The sequence below is a fragment of the Macaca nemestrina genome, chromosome 3, assembly GCF_043159975.1.
Source record: "Macaca nemestrina isolate mMacNem1 chromosome 3, mMacNem.hap1, whole genome shotgun sequence".
Taxonomy (NCBI): Eukaryota; Metazoa; Chordata; class Mammalia; order Primates; family Cercopithecidae; genus Macaca; species Macaca nemestrina.
The window spans coordinates 139,489,690-139,510,443 of NC_092127.1; the positions used below are offsets into that span (position 1 = coordinate 139,489,690).

General features: G+C 42.5%; 1 protein-coding gene across 10 annotated transcripts in view; it reads left to right on the forward strand.

Annotated features, from left to right (window-relative positions):
• The window catches only part of LOC105477254 (shroom family member 3), a 356,760-nt gene that overhangs the window by 317,169 nt on the left and 18,837 nt on the right, over positions 1-20,754 (forward strand). For all 10 annotated transcript variants that reach the window (XR_011621253.1, XM_071093527.1, XM_071093529.1 and 7 more), the window contains 4 exons: positions 1,338-1,411; positions 6,517-7,398; positions 8,645-9,133; positions 11,625-11,775. Coding sequence is in view for 9 of the 10 variants with exons in the window: in XM_071093527.1 (XP_070949628.1) it covers positions 1,338-1,411; positions 6,517-7,398; positions 8,645-9,133; positions 11,625-11,775 (1,596 nt within the window). In the remaining variant the exon portion in view is untranslated. The remainder of the gene's footprint in view (positions 1-1,337; positions 1,412-6,516; positions 7,399-8,644; positions 9,134-11,624; positions 11,776-20,754) is intronic.

Here is a 20,754-nt window from a genome sequence, read left to right on the forward strand (position 1 = left end):
GCAAAGTGGCACATTCATGTCAACATAGGGAAAAGTGGTAGGAAAAGACTTTTAAAGGACCATAAATTTCATGGAGAGCAGGAATTCTCATTCCCTACAATGATACTTGAGTGAATCAGAACACTATGGAATTCATTTTTCTCAAGCCATTCAAGTCTGATTGCATCCAGCCCAGCTGCCATTCAATCTGTAAAGATTCCATGGCAAGACCTTGGGCTTTGAGATCATGGCTTGAATCATAGTTTCTCCACTTACTTAACTGTGGGCAAGATATGTCACCTCGCTGAGCTGCAATTACATACCCCGCTTCCAATTGTTATAGATTAAGTTACAAAAAAAAAAAAGTCAAGTGCCTAATATTCCAGGCATATAATTTGTTGGTGCAAGGTACTTAGCAGAGTGTCTGGTACACAGTAAATACCCACTACCTGTAGCTGCAATTATGAATAATGTTCAGGGGTTTGTTTCTTCTGCCTGCTATCACCTTTGACCCTTTCCATTGCTTATTAGTTTCTCAGCCACTAAACAAAAACAATGAGGAACGGGGTGAAGAGCAGTTAACCCTTTGGGCAGGGTTAAATGGCAAAATAAATTACTGAAATTAAGTTAGAGATTATATATGGATTTATTTTTTTCTGGTTTTTGCCTGTCTCCTGTCATAAATAATTGGGAGTTGAATGTATTATCATCAATAGCAACATCATCATCTTCATCATGGACCTGAACACAGGGACCAAATTGTATACTGTCAAAAACTGACAACCCTTTCAGGACCCCAGTATATACCCTCATTGATAAAAAACAACTACCCCTGAAAAGTCCCTAGAGTTATTGATCTTACATGTGAGTGAACTTTTTCCCAGAACTTATTGCAATCCAAATTCATATCTTCACTAATTGTAACTAAGAACATTTGAGATTTTGCAAAATGTAATAGTCTATCCTTTCCCGTCATCTCTCATATTTCCCTATTGCCATTTGAAAAGTTTGACCCATTGAATTCATTGTCTTCGTTACCCTATTTCAAGTTTAGCAGTTGTTTTGAACTCTGGAGATAATCGTTAGGAGACTTCTCTTACTTAGGAAACATCCTTGTTAGAGGAGGCACCTGTTGAGACAGACTGAAGTTCAAATTCTGACTCTGCCACTTTTTTTTTTTAAATCTTCAGCTTATCTCCTGCATCGATGCCATGGGATTATGTAAGAGTGCCACCACGTGGCCTGACAATAGTAGGTTGCCAGTAAATAGGTGTTTCTTCTCCTTTTTACCCCACCCCCTTGGTAAATTTAAACACCTGTTTATTGGCAGTAATGCTGTGTCTTTCTTGTGTTTCAAGGATGTGCTTTTGGGGCAAGACAATGGCTTTGGTCTTGTGAAGGATCCATGTTATTTGGCTGGTCCTGGATCTAGGTATGTACGTGTACTTATGATGCTCTCCACGTATGAATGCTGCTGGTGTTAAACTACTCTTGTTCCTTTCTACAAGAAATTGAAATATGATGTTGTATAGTGTCACATGCTTTTTTGATTTGTCTAGGCCGTGGATAACTTTTTATTTTCCATTTAGAAATGATTTTCTTTGAGAATGACAGTTGTTCAAAATAGGTTTTGAACATGTGCTATTGAGGACAAGGTAGACTTGGCTAACCAGTTTGACAACAGAATAATTAATGGAGGTGCTTTTCTCGCGCATGCCCCTTGGCTCTCACAAACAGGGCCTCCTGTGTGGCTGATCTCATCCAGCTCTGTGTGCAGAGCATCACGTCTGGTGACCACAGTGCTAGGGAAGAATGGGCATTTCATGAACAGCTTCACAGAGGAAGGCAAACTGTTAAGCATTGGAGGTGAAAAATAAAGCTCAAAATCATAATTTTATACATATGAGGATAGAAAACAGAGGAAAGTCATTTTTTTTAAATGCCATCAAAATCATATTCTAGGTAGAAAAACATAATGAGCACTTTTTTAGAATTTAAAATTTTGAACTGTTCACATGGGACTTAAGTAGAAATTTCCAGAAAGGGTTTTTCTCTGAACCATGTACTCTGTATGTAGTTTTAATGCAGCATTACAGAGTTATCTACTTTAATCTATTATTACTAATGATAATATACGTACACCCTACCTACTCCTTTCCATGTTTTTAAGCCATTTCCTTAATTTTTCTTATATTTCATTCAATCATTGTTTCTACATTCACCTTCTTAATAACACAACGCAATACTGTCAAGTAGAAGCAGCCAACATGGTCAGGAAGTAGGTATTAATTACCTGCTTTCCAGCCAAGATCAGCCTTCTATATTTATATGCTCTTGCTCCTATAGGTGTGTTGACAAGGAAGAAAGTATTCAAGGTGAGACTGAGGACTTTGGTTAGTTTGGGTGCATTAATTAAATAGCTAGAGACAAGGGAAAAGTAACAATAAACTAGAGCACTGCTAAAGAAAATTGGTCTGAAATCAAAGGTGGGACTAAACAACAAACAATCAAATAACCCTATTTAAAAATGGGCAAAGGTGAAAAAAGAACAAGATCATATCCTTTGCAGCAACATGGATGGAGCTGAAGGCCATTATCCTAAGCAAATGAACACAGGAGCAAAAAAACAAATACCGCATGTTCTCACTTACAAGTGGAAGCTAAACATTAAGTACACATGGACACAGAGAAGGGAACAATAGAGGGCGGAGGGTGGTAGGAAGGTGAGGATTGAAAAAACTACCTATCAGGTACTATGCTTACCTGGGTGACAAAATTATCTCTACACCAAACCCCAGCGACATGCAATTTACCCATGTAACAAACCTGTACATGTAATCCTTGAACCTAAAATAAAAGTTGGAAAGGAAAAAAAAAAATTGAAGGTGACAGGTGAGTGGACTGCTTGTTGGCTCAGTGGCAGTATCGACAATCTGAGAAACACAGGTAGCAATTTTGTAGGGAGGGGAACTCTTCCTCAACAAAACTAGTTCTGTGTTAAAAAAAAAATTATGAGCTGTAAAAATGCCAAAAGAATAAATATGACAAGCATCACATACCGCTGAATAACTGAAATGCTTGTCCTGTTCTTCAGCAACTGACATTAGCATAGGTGCAGCTGCATGCCTAGTGCTTGCTGAAAAAGATATTGATAATTTCAGGATATGTAATTCTCAGCTGTCCTGGGGGAAAAGCATAAGCATGGAAAGTACGGCCGACAGGAAAACACGGGAGGGACTTGATCACAGATCCTGTGCTATGAATTTTGAATACTAAAAATTCTGCTTGCAGCATGTTTTTCTGACCACCACAACCAAGAAGACACAAAAAAGTATAACACTCTTTTTTTTTTTTTCTAAAGTCTTGCATGGTCTTTTACCATAGTCACTCTGTTAATAATAGTAGGAAGACAAGAGTCACATCAACTGTGGACAACATTGAAATGTCAGAATAATTTGGAAGGTGGAATTTGGAGGAATGTGCCCTCTGTTCTCCATGGATGCTTATTAGGATCAGTTTTCCTCCATGCTGACATAATTCTCTCTAAATACATAAAATTCAGACTTTACATTAGTGCTTTTGTAAAAACATAAAATGTTCTAATTTATAGAAAAATAGAGATTTTGCACTGTTCAAGTTTTATAAGAGTTTGATGCCTTCATGGGTCACAAAGAGACAATAGTTATCATTATTATATACTTCTTTCCTGCTTTCAAACTATTCTCCATTCTTTTTGGCTTCCATTTTAAAGAAAAACACTAGAGGACACCAATCGAACTAAATTCAGACATTCACTTGTTAATTTCAAACATAAAAATTTACTTGTCTGTATAAAAATGGGCAAATGACTTAAATAGACATTTCTCTAAAGATGGCAGACACATGGCCAACAAGCAAGTGAAAAGATGCTCAACACCACTAATCATCAGAGAACTCAAAACCACAATGAGATGTTACCTCACACACATTAGGATGGCTGCAATTAAAAAAACGAAAAACAACAAGTGTTGGTGAGGATATGGGGAAATTGGAAACCTTGCACACTGTTAGTGGGAATATAAAATGGTGCAGCCATATGAAAAACAGCATGGAGGTCTCAGAACATTAAAAATAGAACTACCATATGATCTGGCAATGCCACTTCTGAGTATATGTCCAAAAGAATTGAAAGCGGGTCTCCAAGAGATATATTGCACACCCATGTTCATAGCAGCAGTATTTACTATTCACCAAGAGGTAGAAACAACCCAAATGTCTACTCATGACAGATGATTGGATAAAACAAAATGTGGTGTAGCCATACAATGGAATGTTACTCAGCCTTAAAAAGGAAATTCTGCCACATGCTACAACATGACATTATGTGAGGTGAAATAAGCCAGTCACAAAAAGACATACTGTATAATTTCACTTGTATGAAGTGCTTAAAGTAGTCAAATTTGTAAAAACACAAAGTAAAATGGTGATTTCCAGGGGATAGTAGGAGGGGGAAATGGGGAGTTATTACTTAGTGGGTACATAATTTTAGGGTGCAAGTTGTGAAAGTTGTGGAGATCTGTTTCACAACAGTGTGAACATATTAACACTACTGAACTTAAAAATGGTTAGGATGAAATTTTATGTTGCTTTTTTAACCACAATTTTTAAAAAGTGCTTTTTTTTTTTAAAAAAAAAAAAAAAAGCAAAACAAAACAAAGGTGAGACTAACTGCTCTCAAAATCCATTCTTGAATAGTAGGATTCCTGGATGCATATCAGCAAGACTCTGGGTGAGCCTCTCACACTGTATTATAAAAGGGACTTGAACAAAGTCTTTTTTTTATCCCAAACTTCATTCCTAAAAACACAAAATAATCACCATGGAGAAGCATTCTCAACCAAGCTAAGCATTTACTACTGATATTATCTTCAAAAAGAAAATGCCACTTTAGTATAGTCTGTGTAAAGTAAGGTCACACAAACTAAAAACATCATATGAAAGTCTGTTGGGCTGGATTTTTAAAGGATAAGTGTTATATTATTGTATGTTTTAGTGATGTCTCCCCCTTTAGAAAAGCCTCAAGATATAATAAATAAAATAAAGGCATCTGAATTCGTCGTTAAAACATCAGATTTCAGCTGACTCCACGTCCTCTTAAAGGATGCTGAGTTTAAAAACAGTTTGTATGCTACAGTCTGGAGAGCAGCTGGGCAAAGGAGACGTCACTGTTCAACAGACACTTGCTGAGGGGATACTTGGTGCCAGGTATTGGGGATGCCAGGATGGATGAGAGAAGGGAAGAGCGTCCCCAGCAAATCTCCTTCCTCGGGGTTTCTAATATGCTCATGGGGGAAGCCACCAGGAAGTGCAGAGTGGCTACTCTTCACTATGGGGAGGTTCCTGGTAAAGAAACCATGTTTGAATGAAAGGGACCGGTCATCGCAAGGGAGGGGTTGCATCAGAGAGAGAGGTGGGCCCTTTATTTCATCATCTGCATCTGTGTGTAATAAAGGAAAAATAAAGGCATGAGAAGAGCTAATTTGGTTCTTTGCCATCTTCTTCCACCACGCATTCTGCTTGCCTGGCACTTGGATGATCTTGTGGCAAGCCCTGTATTATTGCTCTGGTGTGGGACTGAGTCACCGCTCCCTCAGAGGAGTCTGATCTGTGAGATGAAATGTGCCATCTGCGGTCCAGATTCACTCACATAGCCAGTCAGGGAACTGCAGACGGGGAATGTACAAATCATGGTGGGTTTGCTGGAGAGCTTTTTATCCTCGCATTAACTCTTGCATAGCAGGCAGTGTCACAGATTCTTTTTTCTTTGTTTTGGTTTGTGGTTTTTTTCTCCTTTAGAACACAATAACAAAAGTTTTGCGAATTGTTGGGTTTTTCCTCGGAGTCTAGAGTACAGTTGTTTAAATCACCATGTACCATATTTGCTTATTATTGCCAGCCTCTTTCTCCAGAGGTAACTGTTTATTAGCTCCTTAGGTGAGCCTCTCCCCCTCCTTTTTATTTTTCATCAGATGAAATGAAAACACTAGGAGAGTAACCAAACGTTGTAAATAAAACCTTCAAATTCAGCAGCCCATGCAAATGCTTTCAAAACAGACCTCCCCCGTGGGGATTACACCGGGAGAGAAGAAGGCAGTGTTATTCTTCCCCAGAGCTGGGAGCTATTTCCTGAAGTAGTCCTAAAAGGGGCTGCAGAAATGTACTGTTTGTTTTTATATCCTGAAGCCTGTCCTCAAAAGCTGCCTTATGTTGCATGGTGTGTACAGGATGTGGGGGCGGTGAGAGGGTTAATAAAAGAAAATGCCTTGTGAACCCAGGCATTCCATGTGACATTTTCCTGTAGGAATTTATGCCTGTCGAGTACTAGTTTAACTTGGGTCTTCCTGTGAGCAGCCAGGGAGGACAGTGTGCAGTTTCTGGGGGGAGGAAAGGAGGTCCTCCTTCCTCTTAAGTGCTTTTCTCATCTATGTAAGGAACATTGGGCTGCATGCTTGCCCCTTTCTTCAGAGCTGTAACCCTCCTGTCTGTGTGCTGTTCCAGGTCACTCAGTTGTTCAGAAAGAGGCCAAGAAGAGATGCCGCTGCTCTTCCACCATCCTACCCCTCGTTGGGGTGGTTCAGGTTGCAAAGCCATTGGTGATTCCTCCGTTCCTAGTGAATGTCCTGGAACCCCGGACCATCAGAGGCAAGCCAGCAGGACACCCTGTCCCAGGCCACCACTGGCAGGAACGCAAGGGCAGCTCACAGACACCAGGGCTGCACCCCTGACCCCACTTGGCACCCCTCTACCTTCAGCTGTTCCCTCTGGCTACTGCTCACAGGATGGTCAGACAGGGCGACAGCCTCTCCCGCCCTACACCCCTGCCATGACCCACAGAAGCAATGGTCACACCCTGACCCAGCCTCCCGGTCCAAGAGGCTGTGAGGGTGATGGCCCAGAGCATGGGGTAGAAGAGGGAACGAGGAAGAGGGTCTCACTGCCTCAGTGGCCACCGCCTTCTCGAGTGAAGTGGGCCCACGCAGGCAGAGAGGACAGCCTTCCTGAGGAATCGTCAGCCCCTGAGTTTGCAAACCTGAAGCACTATCAAAAACAGCAGAGTCTTCCAAGTTCGTGCAGCACTTCTGACCCAGACACGCCTCTTGGGACCCCGAGCACTCCAGGGAGGATATCCCTCCGAATATCTGAATCCGTCCTGCGGGACTCCCCGCCACCTCGCGAGGATTATGAAGACGAAGTGTTTGTGAGGGATCTGCACCCCAAGGCCACGTCCAGCCCCACGTTTGAAACTCTTCCCCCACCCCCACCTCCTCCACCAAGTCAGGAAACCCTGGTGTATAGCATGGATGACTTCCCTCCACCTCCTCCCCACGCAGTGTGTGAGGCGCAGCTGGACAGTGAGGATCCTGAGGGGCTGCGCCCCAGGTGAGTGAGCAGACTGGGCAGGTTTCCTTCACTAACAGGAGAGTGTCATGCCCCAGGTGGCCCAGGTCCTTCTGCTGGCCACAGAAGAGACCTGGCATGGAGATGTTTCTATACAGCTCAGCTCAGGACAGTATTCATCTGTTTGCCTCAGGAGGTAGTTGGACCAGTGTCATTGGGTACCGAGGAGTCAGGGTGGCAGAAACGAAAGCTGGAACCCAAGGGGCACATTTCACTTCTGGGGACAGGATAGGCTCAGGCGGTCCTCCTCCCTGGCCGAGTTCTGAATCAGTTAGGAAATAAGACAAAAGAGGAGAGCATATAGAAGACAAAAACATCACTTTTGTTACTGACAGAGCTAACATGAAAGAATATGGCTTCAGATTGTAAGTGGGTCCCTTGATACTGAACCCCCAAGTTAAACAGGTTTACCTACTTCATCAAAGGTCATACTAGACACACAAATACACATAGATATTACTATACACAGCCGTGAGGCAGCCTCAGTCTCGAAAGAGAAGAGACTGGGATGTGAATGCTGAGCTTCTCTTTCCAAAATCACTCCATGTCCATAGGAATAAAGAGTAGGGCTCAAGGTCAGTAATGTTTAGGGAAAACCTCTTGGAAGCTAGGAGAATGAGAAAGCAGCATTCCCCAACACATAGTCCCTAGAACAAGTGATCTCTCAAAACACCAAAAAAACACATTGCCTGACAGCACCTTTGGAGTGGCTTTCTTTAAACACCGCAAGAGTGACTTATTACCACTACCCCCTGTTAATTTAACCTAGACCTTTCAGAAATCTCTGGAATCTAACAGCAACATTCACCCAAACTGAATTCCTATTCCATCTTCCTCAGGAGATGACAACCTCCTGACCAGCTGCTGGGCTCAGGAGGCCCTTTAGAGTGCTGTGGTTTTCAAAAGACGGGGTTGACCTCAGAAATGTGACTGTCTCACCCCACTCCTATGTATATATCTATGTATGTTTGTGTGTCTAGCATGAACTGTGACTAGGTAGGTAAATGTTTTTAATTTGGGGGTTCGGTATCAGGAGACCTACTTACAATCAGAAGCCATATTCTTTAACATTAGCTCTATCAGTAAGATGTAGAAAATGTGGAAGATGTGGAAAGCTACAACCCTGATGTGGAAAGCTTCTCCCTCAGTCTTCCTCCACCCTCTTATCATCACCCTTCTCTTATCACTCTCTCTTTCTCTCTCTCTCTTTTTTTAATATCCCTGGCAGCTCCAACAAACTTTCGAAAGTGACAATTGCAAGGGAAAGGCACATGCCTGGTGCAGCCCATGTGGTAGGTAGTCAGACACTGGCTTCCAGACTCCAAACTTCTATCAAGGGTTCAGAGGCTGAGTCCACACCACCCTCCTTCATGAGTGTTCACCCCCAACTTGCTGGGTCTCTTGGTGGGCAGCCAGCACCCATCCGGACTCAAAGCCTCACCCATGATCCAGTCAATGGAACTCAGGGTTTAGAAAAGAAAGTCAATTCTGATCCTCAGAAGAGCTCAGAAGACATTAGAACAGAGGCTCTGGCCAAGGAAATTGTCCACCAAGACAAATCTCTGGCAGACATTTTGGATCCAGATTCCAGGCTGAAGACAACAATGGACCTGATGGAAGGTTTGTTTCCCCGAGATGTGAACTTGCTGAAGGAAAACAGCGTAAAGAGGAAGGCCATACAGAGAACTGTCAGCTCTTCAGGATGTGAAGGCAAGAGGTAAGTCCCTGGTGATGTCTTCAGAGCGACTTACAATCGAACTCCTTCCATGGGGATGATGATAAGTCTAGGACTTGTTGCCTGATGTTTTCCCACTTCCACAGCTCCTGACCCAAGAGTGCCATTTTTATCTCAGTCTTGCAGGAATGGCTCTGGGAGGAAGGATGCGGGACAGATGATGCAACAACAAAGAAAGTAATAGTAATAATGATAATAACTGCAATTAATACCCATTTTTCACATGTCAAGCATTGTATTTATTTATTTATATCAACATTATTTAATTTTCACAAGAACTTGCTGAGGTAGCTACCAATTTTATCTCCATTTACAAATGAGGAAACTGAAGTACAGAGGAATTAAGACCATGCTCACCAAGGTCATTGAACATGAGAATGATAGCACCTGGATTTGATCACAGCCCCATGACTGTGTCTGTGTCCAGCAATTACACAGCGTCCCCAGCTCAGTGAAGGTGTACTTGTCCGTTCTGTATCAGAGCTGCTCTGGCAGAGAGGCCCTCAGGGCTCGGTGCTGAGAAAGGAGCAAGTAGAAGTGGTGAGCGTGGCCAACGTCTTGCCAAGACTGAGAGGGGAAGGACTTTGTAAGGAGGAGAGCCTAGAGAAATAAGTTCATGTATTACACTGACCCTTACCTCTGAGGCATTAAGGTGGGTGTTGGCACAAATCCTGAAAATCAGGAAAGGTCTGAGTAGGTGCGCACTCTCTGGTTTGGCCCAGTCCGTAAGCCTCTACTTCTGAAGCTTCTTGAACCAGCCACGTAACTAACACGTGCCCCAGTGTGCAGTTCGTGTTTTTGATGCTTTTCGTTTCTCCTGGGTTACTGCAGTATTTTCTTGCATGTTTTATTTCCTTAAAAGACTACTATGAGAAAGATTGAGTAGCTTTCATTTTCTCTTTAATTTTCAGTGAAATCTTTGTGGATTGACAGTCTGGGACTCAGCAGTTAGTGGCTTCCAGACTAAATAAAAACAGAACATTTTATCCAAATTTAGGATTGCATTTTAAAAATTTCCAACTGATCCTAACTAAATTACTAACAGGAACACCACGTTTCATTTTGTGGAGGAGAGAGAAAGGAAAGAGCTGTGTGATACTTACAAGCTATTTGTCATGTTGTCAGAAGCTCTTCTGATTCAAGGCCTTACCTGTCACCTTGTCCATTCCCCCGCTTTTATTTTCAGATTTGGGAAATAGACTAATTGAGGTGAAGTGATTTATCCAGGGTCATGTCTTTAGCAAACACATACTGAGCACCTGCAATGTGCAAAGTAATCCACTGGGTACTATGGGGACCCCAAAGATACTATTTTTGTGGATGTGCCAGTCAGTTCGCCATGGGTGGTTGCAGTATGGTCATTCTGTTCTCTGACCACTGGCTGTAGAAGGACCAAAGTAACATCCTTAGCAAAGTATTTCGTAGCGTTACCACTGAAAATACACGTTTACTTCATCAGTTTAGAAGCAGAATGGTCATGTAGCTTTTGCAGCACTGAGATCTTCCTGGGGATTTAAAAAATAAATAAATAAAAGACATGCGCCATCTCCTGGTGGAAATAAGCATTGTCCTGTTGGGCGTGAGATGGCCAGTAGCCATTGTGAGGGTTGGTCAGATGCCAGAGAATCCCATTTGTAATGCGGTGGACATATCTGAAAACAAAAATGTATTAGAAAATCTTTTCCCTGTCTTTCAATTAACTGGATTAAATGTGGTCATTGTTGCTTACTGGGACAGTTAACTAGTAAAGATGAGTTTTGTGTGTGTGGTTCCTTATTTCATAGTAAAATGGTGGGCTAGATGTTAAATAATATCACAAGATTGAATAAAGTTCCTCTCCAAGAGAATCTTACTTCCATAGAGTCATTTATTCAGTGGGTAGAATATGAATTATAGGCTGAAAGGCAACTCAAATGTGGTAAAACAGAGAACACTAGATAGCAGGTTTCTCAATTCCGAGTTTTTTCTTCAGCCTTGAAACATCCCTATTATATTATCAATGAGTAGATTTTATATCTTGTATTAGTTCACTGCGGACCAGCAAACTGCAGATTTCCTAGGCTTATATGGGATAGCAGGCATACTTGAGAAGGAAAATTTTTGTGTGTTCAAGCAACAATACATAGTAGGCACTGGAAAGATTACATAGGAAATAATTGACCTAAAACCTGAGGTTTGTGCAGCACCTTGAAAATACTTTCACATTGATTGAGTCATGGTTCCACACTGCCTTTCTCTGAAATAAAGAGTCAGTATCATTCTTATATGAATCACAAAAGCAGAGAGGTTTGCCTGGCTTCAACAGCCTTGTACATAGTAATCACTCATTACTTAACAGTTACTAGTTTATCCTAATTTCTGGGAAAGAAATTAAATAGAATTGTCACGCGCTTCTGAATGGACTGACGTCTGCAGTGAAACAAAGCCTCTGGCATGCTCTGTGTGGCTGTACTTTGTGCTCTTTCTGGCCCAGGAATGAAGACAAGGAAGCAGTGAGCATGTTGGTCAACTGCCCTGCCTACTACAGTGTGTCTGCTCCCAAGGCTGAGCTGCTGAACAAAATCAAAGAGATGCCAGCAGAAGTGAATGAGGAAGAGGAACAGGCAGATGTCAATGAAAAGAAGGTAAATAAAGAATGGGATGCCCTTGTTCTGCTTTCCCCAGAAAAATCGACAAAGTCCACGTAATCAGCGTGGTGACTGGGCCTCTTGAGGCAGGTGGGGAAAGGACCTGTCGCATCACCAAATTGCACCAAAATCATTAGACTTTTTGGATTTACATGGCACTTTAACCAATTTCCTCTTAGCTTTTCTGCGAGTAGGCAGGGCAGGTAAGCTACTGTCCTTTTCATTTTTACAAATAACAGAAGTGAAACTTAGAGGGATTATTTCCTAGAAGTCTCATAGCCAGGACTTGAACCCAAGTACCTAGCCTCCTAATCCAGCACCAGGACCCTGACACTGTTCTCAGCTGCTGTTTGGCCAGTGCCAACGGTGTGTGTAATTTTCGTGTTTCATGGTCAAAAGGAAAATGTAAAAATCTAGAAACTTTTTTAGGGAAGGAGGCCAATTGTCAAATGACACTTCTGAGAAAAAGTAATATTAACTTTTATATCTTCCCCAGCCCTCTTTGCAGGACTTCAGTGAATAGCTTGAAAGTGCAGGGCTGGAATCTAGTTGTTAGCTTTTGATACTCCTACAGAGATTTCAAATGTTAGACACTTAAAAAATGACCGTGGTGCTGCTGCTGTCTTCCCACATGCCATGGAGATCTAAACTGGGCTGTGTCTGCAGGGGAGAAAGTTCTCGCCATTCCACTTTCTCTATAGCACCAGAGGGGCTGCCTTCTGCTGTGCTTGCAGCTCTCTATGCAGCTCGGGCATGCGTGCTGCAAAGGAAAGCTTGCTTGCTTCTTTCTGAGCCTGGAATGTAAGTGGTTTTCAGTGATCCTGATTCCAGGAGAAACTTTCTAGGGTCATTTTATTTCATTTGCTCTACAATGTGTCCCAAGCTGTCTTGTCTGTTGGAATGAAACCATAGGATACAGACCCGAGGAGCAGAGGGTAACTGGACAGGAGGGATCTTTGCAGCACCTCTGGCTCATGGCTAACATGCTGATGCAACCATTGTAGTAGCAAGTTCCCTGCTAGCCCGAAGTTTTCCTATGTACAGACTTGTCATTGTATACCCCTGATATGTACCTGCCCCAGCACAGCTAAGCACTTGATTTAACGGGTCCCCTGATTGCAAATAAGACCACTTGGCTTTTGGTCTGTCTATATTTATCCCAAAGAGAGAGCTATGTATATACCCTTACATGTACCAGGTTGCCATGGCATCTTTAACTGAAGGTTTTACACAATTTTTTTGTTTTCTGCCTGTGGGCATACCTGCTTGACAGTTGCAGTGTGGCAAATACTCATTGCTTTTCCTCCCTATCTTAATTCTTAAGTGGTTTTTTTTTTCTAACTTTTTAGAATCGGGGGCATAGGCAGGTTTGTTACAAAGGTATATTGCATGATCCTGAGGCTTGCTGTATGATTGTATGCATCATCCAGGTAGTAAGCATAGTACCCATAGTAGTTTTTTAACTTTTGTCCCTTTTCCTTCCTCCCCTTCTTTTATTCCCCAGTGTCTGTTGTTCCCATATTTATGTCCATGTGTACCCAATTAACTGTTTTCCCATCACTTTCAATTATCACCCTCTCACACGAAGCATTATGTGGCAAAAAGTATTTTTAGATTGAGAATATGAAGAAAGAGAGAATTGATTCATCTTCACGGGAAATAGGTAGCATGTATTTCATTCCAAGTGCGGGCTATGTGTTTAGTTTTCTTTTCAACACAATGCTGTACTATCTTATTTGCACAAAACTCCTCTGACACTTGTACGGCCACATTTTATGCTAATGAGAATTAGAGGGCTGGGGTCACACAGTTAATAGATGCTAAAGTCAGATCTAACCTTATGTGTTTCTGACCCTAAAGCTTGCTAAAAATTGCTCCCAGGTCAGCTGCCTTTAAACCTTGCTGCCCTGGGAACTGAGCTAAACTGGAGGTTCTCTGGGTATAACTAACCAGAGCTAGAGTTTGAGATTAAAACCAGTTAAAACCCATTTTAAACCAAAAATATGAGAACAGCAGTGTCTGTGACTTGAGGACTGAGGAGTTTTGAGTCATTTGGAGTGCCTTTTTGAGGAGTCACGGGCTTCGGAAGACAAAACCCCACTCAGGGTGAAAGGGATCCTAGGGAGAGGAAATGTCACAGCCACATAACCAGGGCCTGGCACCTAGCACATGCTCAATAAACATTTATTTCATGAAGTTATAAAGTGCAAAACTCCCAAGTTGAATTTTACCGTTTAACTGAAGAAAAATATCCAGAAGGCCACTGTGGAAAGGTTCTAGGATTAGAGTCTATGGCCTTGCTATCCTGAACACATCTGATCTCAGAAGGTGACCAGGGTCGGGCCTGGTTAGTACTTGGATGGGATATCATGGGATTAGAATTCAGAAGAAAAAAAAAATCTGGAAGTTAAGCAACTAGCTTGACCTTTCTTGACCCTTTTTTCTTTATAAAATGGAAGTGGTAATGATCTCTCACATAATAGTTGTGGGGTCCAATTAACTGATGGATATTAATGTGCTTTTTAAGCTGCAGGGTGTAAGAGCATATCATATCTTATTAGAGAAGTGTTAAAGGCAATGTCATGTAAGTATGCAAATATTGATGGCATCTGATATCTTTTGTGTTAAGATATTCAGTGAGAAGGTGCCTTATTGCCAACAAGGCTAGGCACTTTCCTAAATCAGACTCTTACAAGGAAGAACAGCTCACATTTGTTTTCTCTCTTCACTGTGGAAAATATTGCCCACAGCACCAGGGGGATGATATCCACTTGCCCCATGGGCTTATCTGGCTCTTCAGGGAAAAAGAAAGATGAGAAAAGGCTATTTAGTTAATGAGGCCTCCACGTCCAGTTAGAATTTCCTTTGGTTCCTTCTTCCTTCAATCCTGTCTTCTAGGGCTGCAAGTGGCCTGAGGGTTTGCATCACTTTGTGAGTGTAAAATGTTAGGCTCATAAACACTTACTGAGAACACGCCTTCTCTGTTTCAGACACTGTGCTCTGCCTTGGGCATACAAACATGAATAAGACACTGTGTCTGCTCTCCTGGAACTCTGGACTGGCAAGGGAGGTAGATTATTTTAGTATACATTATTGATCTTCTGACAGACACATGGACTGTGCTGGGGGAGCCCAAAGGAGCAGTTCCTAACTTAAGAGAGTAGAGTCAGGTTTTACCTCCTCCAGGAAGATAAAACCTGAGATCAGCATTGAAGAATGTATCGACGGGAGTCAGAAGAAAAAGGGCATTTGGGACAAAAGGAGAAGCGTAGGGAGAAACTGAAAGATACGAAAAAGCATAGAATGTGTATGGTAAAGAAGGGTGCTTCAAGTAGTTTGATATTTTGGAATGTAACAAGGGCTCAGGATTAAATAAAAAATCACCAAATTTAGGCCAGGCACAGTGGCTCATGCCTGTAATCCCAACGCTTTGGGAGGCCAAGGCAGGAGGATTTCTGGAGCCCAGGAGTTAAAGACCAGCCTGAGCAATATAGTGAAATCCTGTCTCTATCAAAAATATAAAAAATTAGCCAGGTGTGTTGGTGCATGCCTGTAATCCCAGCTACTCGGAAGGCTAAGGCAGGAAAATTGCTTGAATCCAGGAGGCAGAGGTTGCAGTGAGCTGAGATCATGCCACTGCACTCCATCCTGGTGACAGAGCGAGACTCCGTCTCAAAAAAAAAATTAAAAAATTAGCTGAGCGGCCGGGCGCGGTGGCTCAAGCCTGTAATCCCAGCACTTTGGGAGGCCGAGACGGGCGGATCACTAGGTCAGGAGATTGAGACCATCCTGGCTAACACGGCGAAACCCCGTCTCTACTAAAAACACAAAAAATTAGCCGGGCGAGGTGGCGGCGCCTGTGGTCCCAGCTACTCGGGAGGCTGAGGCAGGAGAATGGCGGGAACCCGGGAGGCGGAGCTTGCAGTGAGCTGAGATCTGGCCACTGCACTCCAGCCTGGGTGACAGAGCGAGACTCCGTCTCAAAAAAAAAAAAAATTAGCTGAGCATGATGGCATATACCTGTGGTCCCAGCTACTTGGGAGGCTGAGGGGAGAATCGCTTGAGCCCAACAGGCAGAGGCTGCAGTGAACCAAGATTGTGCCACTCCAATCCAGCCTCAGTGACAGAGTGAGACACTGTCTCAAAAAAAAAAAAAAAATAACCAAATTTAGAAAATAACAAAGGAGGGCCACAAACAGTTCGAGATGAGGCTGGAAGGGTTCACAAGAGCCAGCAGGTCATAAGGTCATGTAGGGCTTTGTGTGAAATGCTGAAGTTCGGATTTTATCATATGACAATGGAGAACGCTTTGAGATTTAGTTTGTTGTAATACTACAAGTATAAACTTGTAGTTTATAAATGTGTAATTGAATTTTCATCAGTATCGCTTACATTTACATATCTGGTTTGGAAACACAAAGTTTTAAATAAGTGATGTTGTTGAAAGCATCTGTTAATATATTCAGCAAAATACAGTTTTCTTCCTGAAATACAAAAAGCTTTTCTAATGATGGTTTAGAAAAATTAAACTTGGTCAATATCCATTCTCCAATATTATTTTGAGGTAGAATGTAGCCTTTGACCAACTTTTGCAAAGTAATAATTTGTTATTTAATATTTAAAGTTATTAATAACCTAAGATATATATCTAGGCTAGGAACTAGAGTCTTGGTTTACTAATAACTATTTTATAAATTAAAAATAACACTTTAGTTTTACTTTGATATTTCTATTTATATATCCTAGATGATGAATAATATTCCAAGTAAATGTAAGTATCAGTTAAAATATGAAGCTTTCATTGTCTGAACTTCTGATACACATAAAACTAAAGACAGTGCAAATAATCAGAGCTGTCAATTTTTTCACTAAAGCCTGCCTTATTATTAAGCAAAATTCTACTTAAACCGATCACATGATTCCCTATTCTGAAGGCCAACAGGCTTTGGCTTCAGAAACTTAGAGGAATGTTTCAAAAGGCAAAAGGAATCTGTTGTCCTCTGAGTCAGCTTTTCTCAGGAGATCACTGGTTCTCAGCTGCTCATTCCTGCTGCTCTTCCTTCATTCCTGAAGTTCCAGCTCTCCCTCTGGTCTGTCTTCCTTTCAGTATTTATTTTAGAATAGGTCTGCTGATAACACATTCTTTTAGTTTTCTCCGTCTAGGAATGTCTTTATTCTACTGTCACCCTTGAAGGACAGTTTCCCTGGATGTGGAATTCTGGGTTGACTCTTTTCTTTCAGTACTTAACAAATGTTCACTTTCCTCTTGCTTCCATGGTTTCTAATGAAAAATGCAGTCCTTTAAATATTGGCTCCTCCTGTATTCAATGTGTTGTTTTCCTCTGGCCACTCTCTTTAGTCTTTAGCATTTTGATTATGATGTGGATGGACTTAGTTTTGAGTTGATCGTATTTGGGGTTTGCTGAGCCTCTTGATTCTGTAAATCTATGTCTTTCACAAAACTCTGGAAGTTTTCAGCCATTCTGTCTTCAAATATTCTTAATGCATTAATCTCTTTCCCTTCTCCCTCCAGGACTTTAGTGACTAGTGACACAGTATTTCAATGACGGTTCATGTCCCACAAGCTCCGTTCATTTTTTTTTTTTTTATCTGTTTTCTTTCAGTCCTTCAGAATGCATAATTTCTATTGGTCTGTTTTCAAGTTCACTGACTTACCTATCTCCATTCTGCCAGTTATTTTTTTTTTTAATTTCAAATATTATAGTTTTCAGTTCTAAAATTTACATTTAAAAAATAGTTTCTAGGCCGGGCGCGGTGGCTCAAGCCTGTAATCCCAGCACTTTGGGAGGCCGAGACGGGCGGATCACGAGGTCAGGAAATCGAGACCATCCTGGATAACCCCGTGAAACCCCGTCTCTACTAAAAAAAATACAAAAAACTAGCCGGGCGAGATGGCGGGCGCCTGTAGTCCCAGCTACTCGGGAGGCTGAGCCAGGAGAATGGTGTAAACGCAGGAGGCGGAGCTTGCAGTGAGCTGAGATCCGGCCACTGCACTCCAGCCTGGGCGGCAGAGCGAGACTCCGTCTCAAAAAAAAAAAAAAATAGTTTATATTTCTTAGCCAGGGGTGGTGGTACGTGCCTGTAATCCCAGCTACCCGGGATGCTGAGGTGGGAGGATCACCTGAGCCTGGGGGGGCGAGGCTGCAGTGAGCTCTGATTACGCCACTGAGCTCCAGCCTGGGCAACATCTGGGTTATCTCAGCATTAGCATCTGTTCATTGCCTTTTCCCCTGAGAATTGGTCACCATTTCACTGGTTCTTTGTATACTGGGCAATTTTTGTATCGTATTTTGAACATTTTGAATATTATGCTGTGAGACTGAGTTCTGTTAGAATCCTTTAGAGAATTTCTTTTTGTTATGCTTTAGTTTTAGGAGGCAGTCAACCTAGTTAAGTTTAGCCCGCAGGTTCTGTATTACCCTTGGGTGGTAGTTCCAATGTCAATTCCATTTTCAGGGCCATTGCTATATTGTACCAGTCTGTCCCACGTGTGCCTCTTGCAGAGGTTAGTCTGAGACTCGAGTGTCATTTCTCAAAGCCTTTGCTGTGCTGCTGTGGCTATAACCACAAACGTGTAGACTGAAACTGTGCCGAGGACTTGTGTCTGCTCCTGCACAAAATGAGAGCATCTTGTTTCTCAGCTCTCTCCTGTCCAGTGTTAGCCCCACACTCTCTGGCTGGAGAGAGAGGCTCTCCTGGTGTTCTGTGCTGCTGTGCAGTTCTGCATGACCGGGACCACCCTCACTGGAAAAGAGGGAAGGATAATGGGGATTCTCCTCACAGTCTTTGGACAACAGGGTCTCATTTTCCCAGTTCCTCTGGCCAGAGGGAAGAGTTTTCTCTTGGGGTTCGAGAACCTGTGCCCCGCTGTGCAGTGCAGCTCTGAGTGCAGCCACCCTTGGGGACAGAGCTGGGAGAAAAGAGAAAAGAGAGCGGGTTGGAAAAGGACAGGATTTCCTCCACACTCTAGCTCACAGAGGCCCCTTTCCTAGACCTCTGGCTTTAAAGGCAGGGTTTTTGCTACTGTAGCCTCTGAGCAGCTCTGCACTGGGCCTGTCCTTGGGTCAGAGCTACAACATCAAGGACAGAAAACAGGAAACTCACTCACCCCCATTATGGGTTGCACTTCAGGCTTGACTGCCTTCCCCCATCACTGCTATGGTGAACTTTTCAGAGTCCTCTTCAGAATCTAGAGATTTTAATTGTGATAAGTAGGAAAGGCTGCAGTGGGCTGGTGCTGTCTTGGCCCCCACAGCCCCAGGGTTTGTGACAGAGGGACATTTTAGAGAAGTCACTCTGGCAGCTGCGTGTGGAGGAGGACAGGAGGAGGGTGGACGTGGGGTCTCATAGCCCTCTGGGAAAGTAGTGATATGGGTCTCAGGGCCAGTGCAGTAGGATCAGTGAGAAACAGGGCCATTAAAAAAAGAGTAGGAGTAAGATGGGCAGAACCTAGTGACAGATTAGATGCGGAAAATGGGAAAGAGAAAGAGTCAAGGGTGACTCGCAAGCCCCAGGCCTAGCTAACTGTCAGAACTCAAACGGAAAAGTGGGAGGCCATTCGGGGGAGAGGAGATGATGAGTTTAGTTAAATTTGAAGAAATTTAGTATTGTTTCTAGTGGGTTATCAAAGATCCCTGCTAACTGCAACCAAGAGACCTTGAGTAGATTGGGTGGCTTTCTGGCCATAAGCCTTCCTGAGAGGAAATGGTAAAGAACCATTGTTGATAGAGAATGTGCTGGAGAACATCTGAAATGGCAGCCAGGTCCCTGTGATCCTTCTGCTTTAATGAGGTTACACAACATGGGATGGAGCTGTGATCCAGTTGCTGTCACTAGGACAGAAACTGCCTCTGCCTCACTGAGGGTGAAATTCAGCTAAAGAAAGCAGAAATGGCTGCTGCAGCCTGCATCCTTCCTTTTAAGACTAAAGAAAGAAAGATACCAGCAAAGCCTATATGGTAGAAATGGCTTTATCTCATCCTAGTTTTTACAAGCTAAGCTGAATTTCACTCTATTCCTGAATCCCAACCACTTGGCTAGTAGTCCTAATTACTCTTAAGACGGAGACACACAGAGGCCAACTGTGTGTGTAGAGTGATGTTACTGGTGACGTGGTCTTGTCAGGGGAAGGTGTATTCCCCCTACAGACATCTATCTAATATGAGTGGTGTGTTATCTTCAAATTGTTGTCTAATCTTACGACTGCACAAAAAATAATTAGAATGTGTATAATACTTTCATATTTTCCAAAGTGATTGCATCAGCCTTCAACTCTTCAAACTTCTGGCATCCATTTCAACATTCATGTCTCGAGAAGTCGAATTTCTAGAAAATGCTTTTGAAAAACTCAATAGTGGAAAGAAACAAGGCTTTTCTTTTTATCCTCAGGGCTTTATTTCTATTATGACTTCTTTTGAAACTAATATCATATGTTGTGATTTCCGCCAGCCTTGTGTGAGCCTCATAGTATTCTTATGAGCTATTTTAATATAGTGATGAAAGCCAGATGATCTGCATTTAAGCCTGGCTCTGTCACTTACCAGCTGTGTGGCCTTGAACAAGTTAAATAACCTCTATCCTCCTCACTTTCCTCATCAGTAAATGGGGATAATAATAATACCTGTCTCAGCGGGTTGTTGCAAGTAGTAATTGAATAGTGAAACACTTAAATGGTGTCTGGCACAGAGAAAGAGCTGACATTATTATTAGTTTTCAGCAGGCGTTATTTTCTTCTTGCTGTGGATAACTGAGACACAGAAGGTCAAGTGACTTGCCTGATGCCGAATTTTATGTCAGATCCTCCTGCCTCCTTGTCCAGTGTTCATCCTGCTGCAGGCAGGAAGTGGGGAAGGGTCCAGCAGGACCTTTCTGCAGAGGATGAGGTGGGAGGAAGGGTCTGCGAAGCTATGTTTGGAGGAAGAACTCTTATAAATAGCATCTCACACAGGGTGAGCT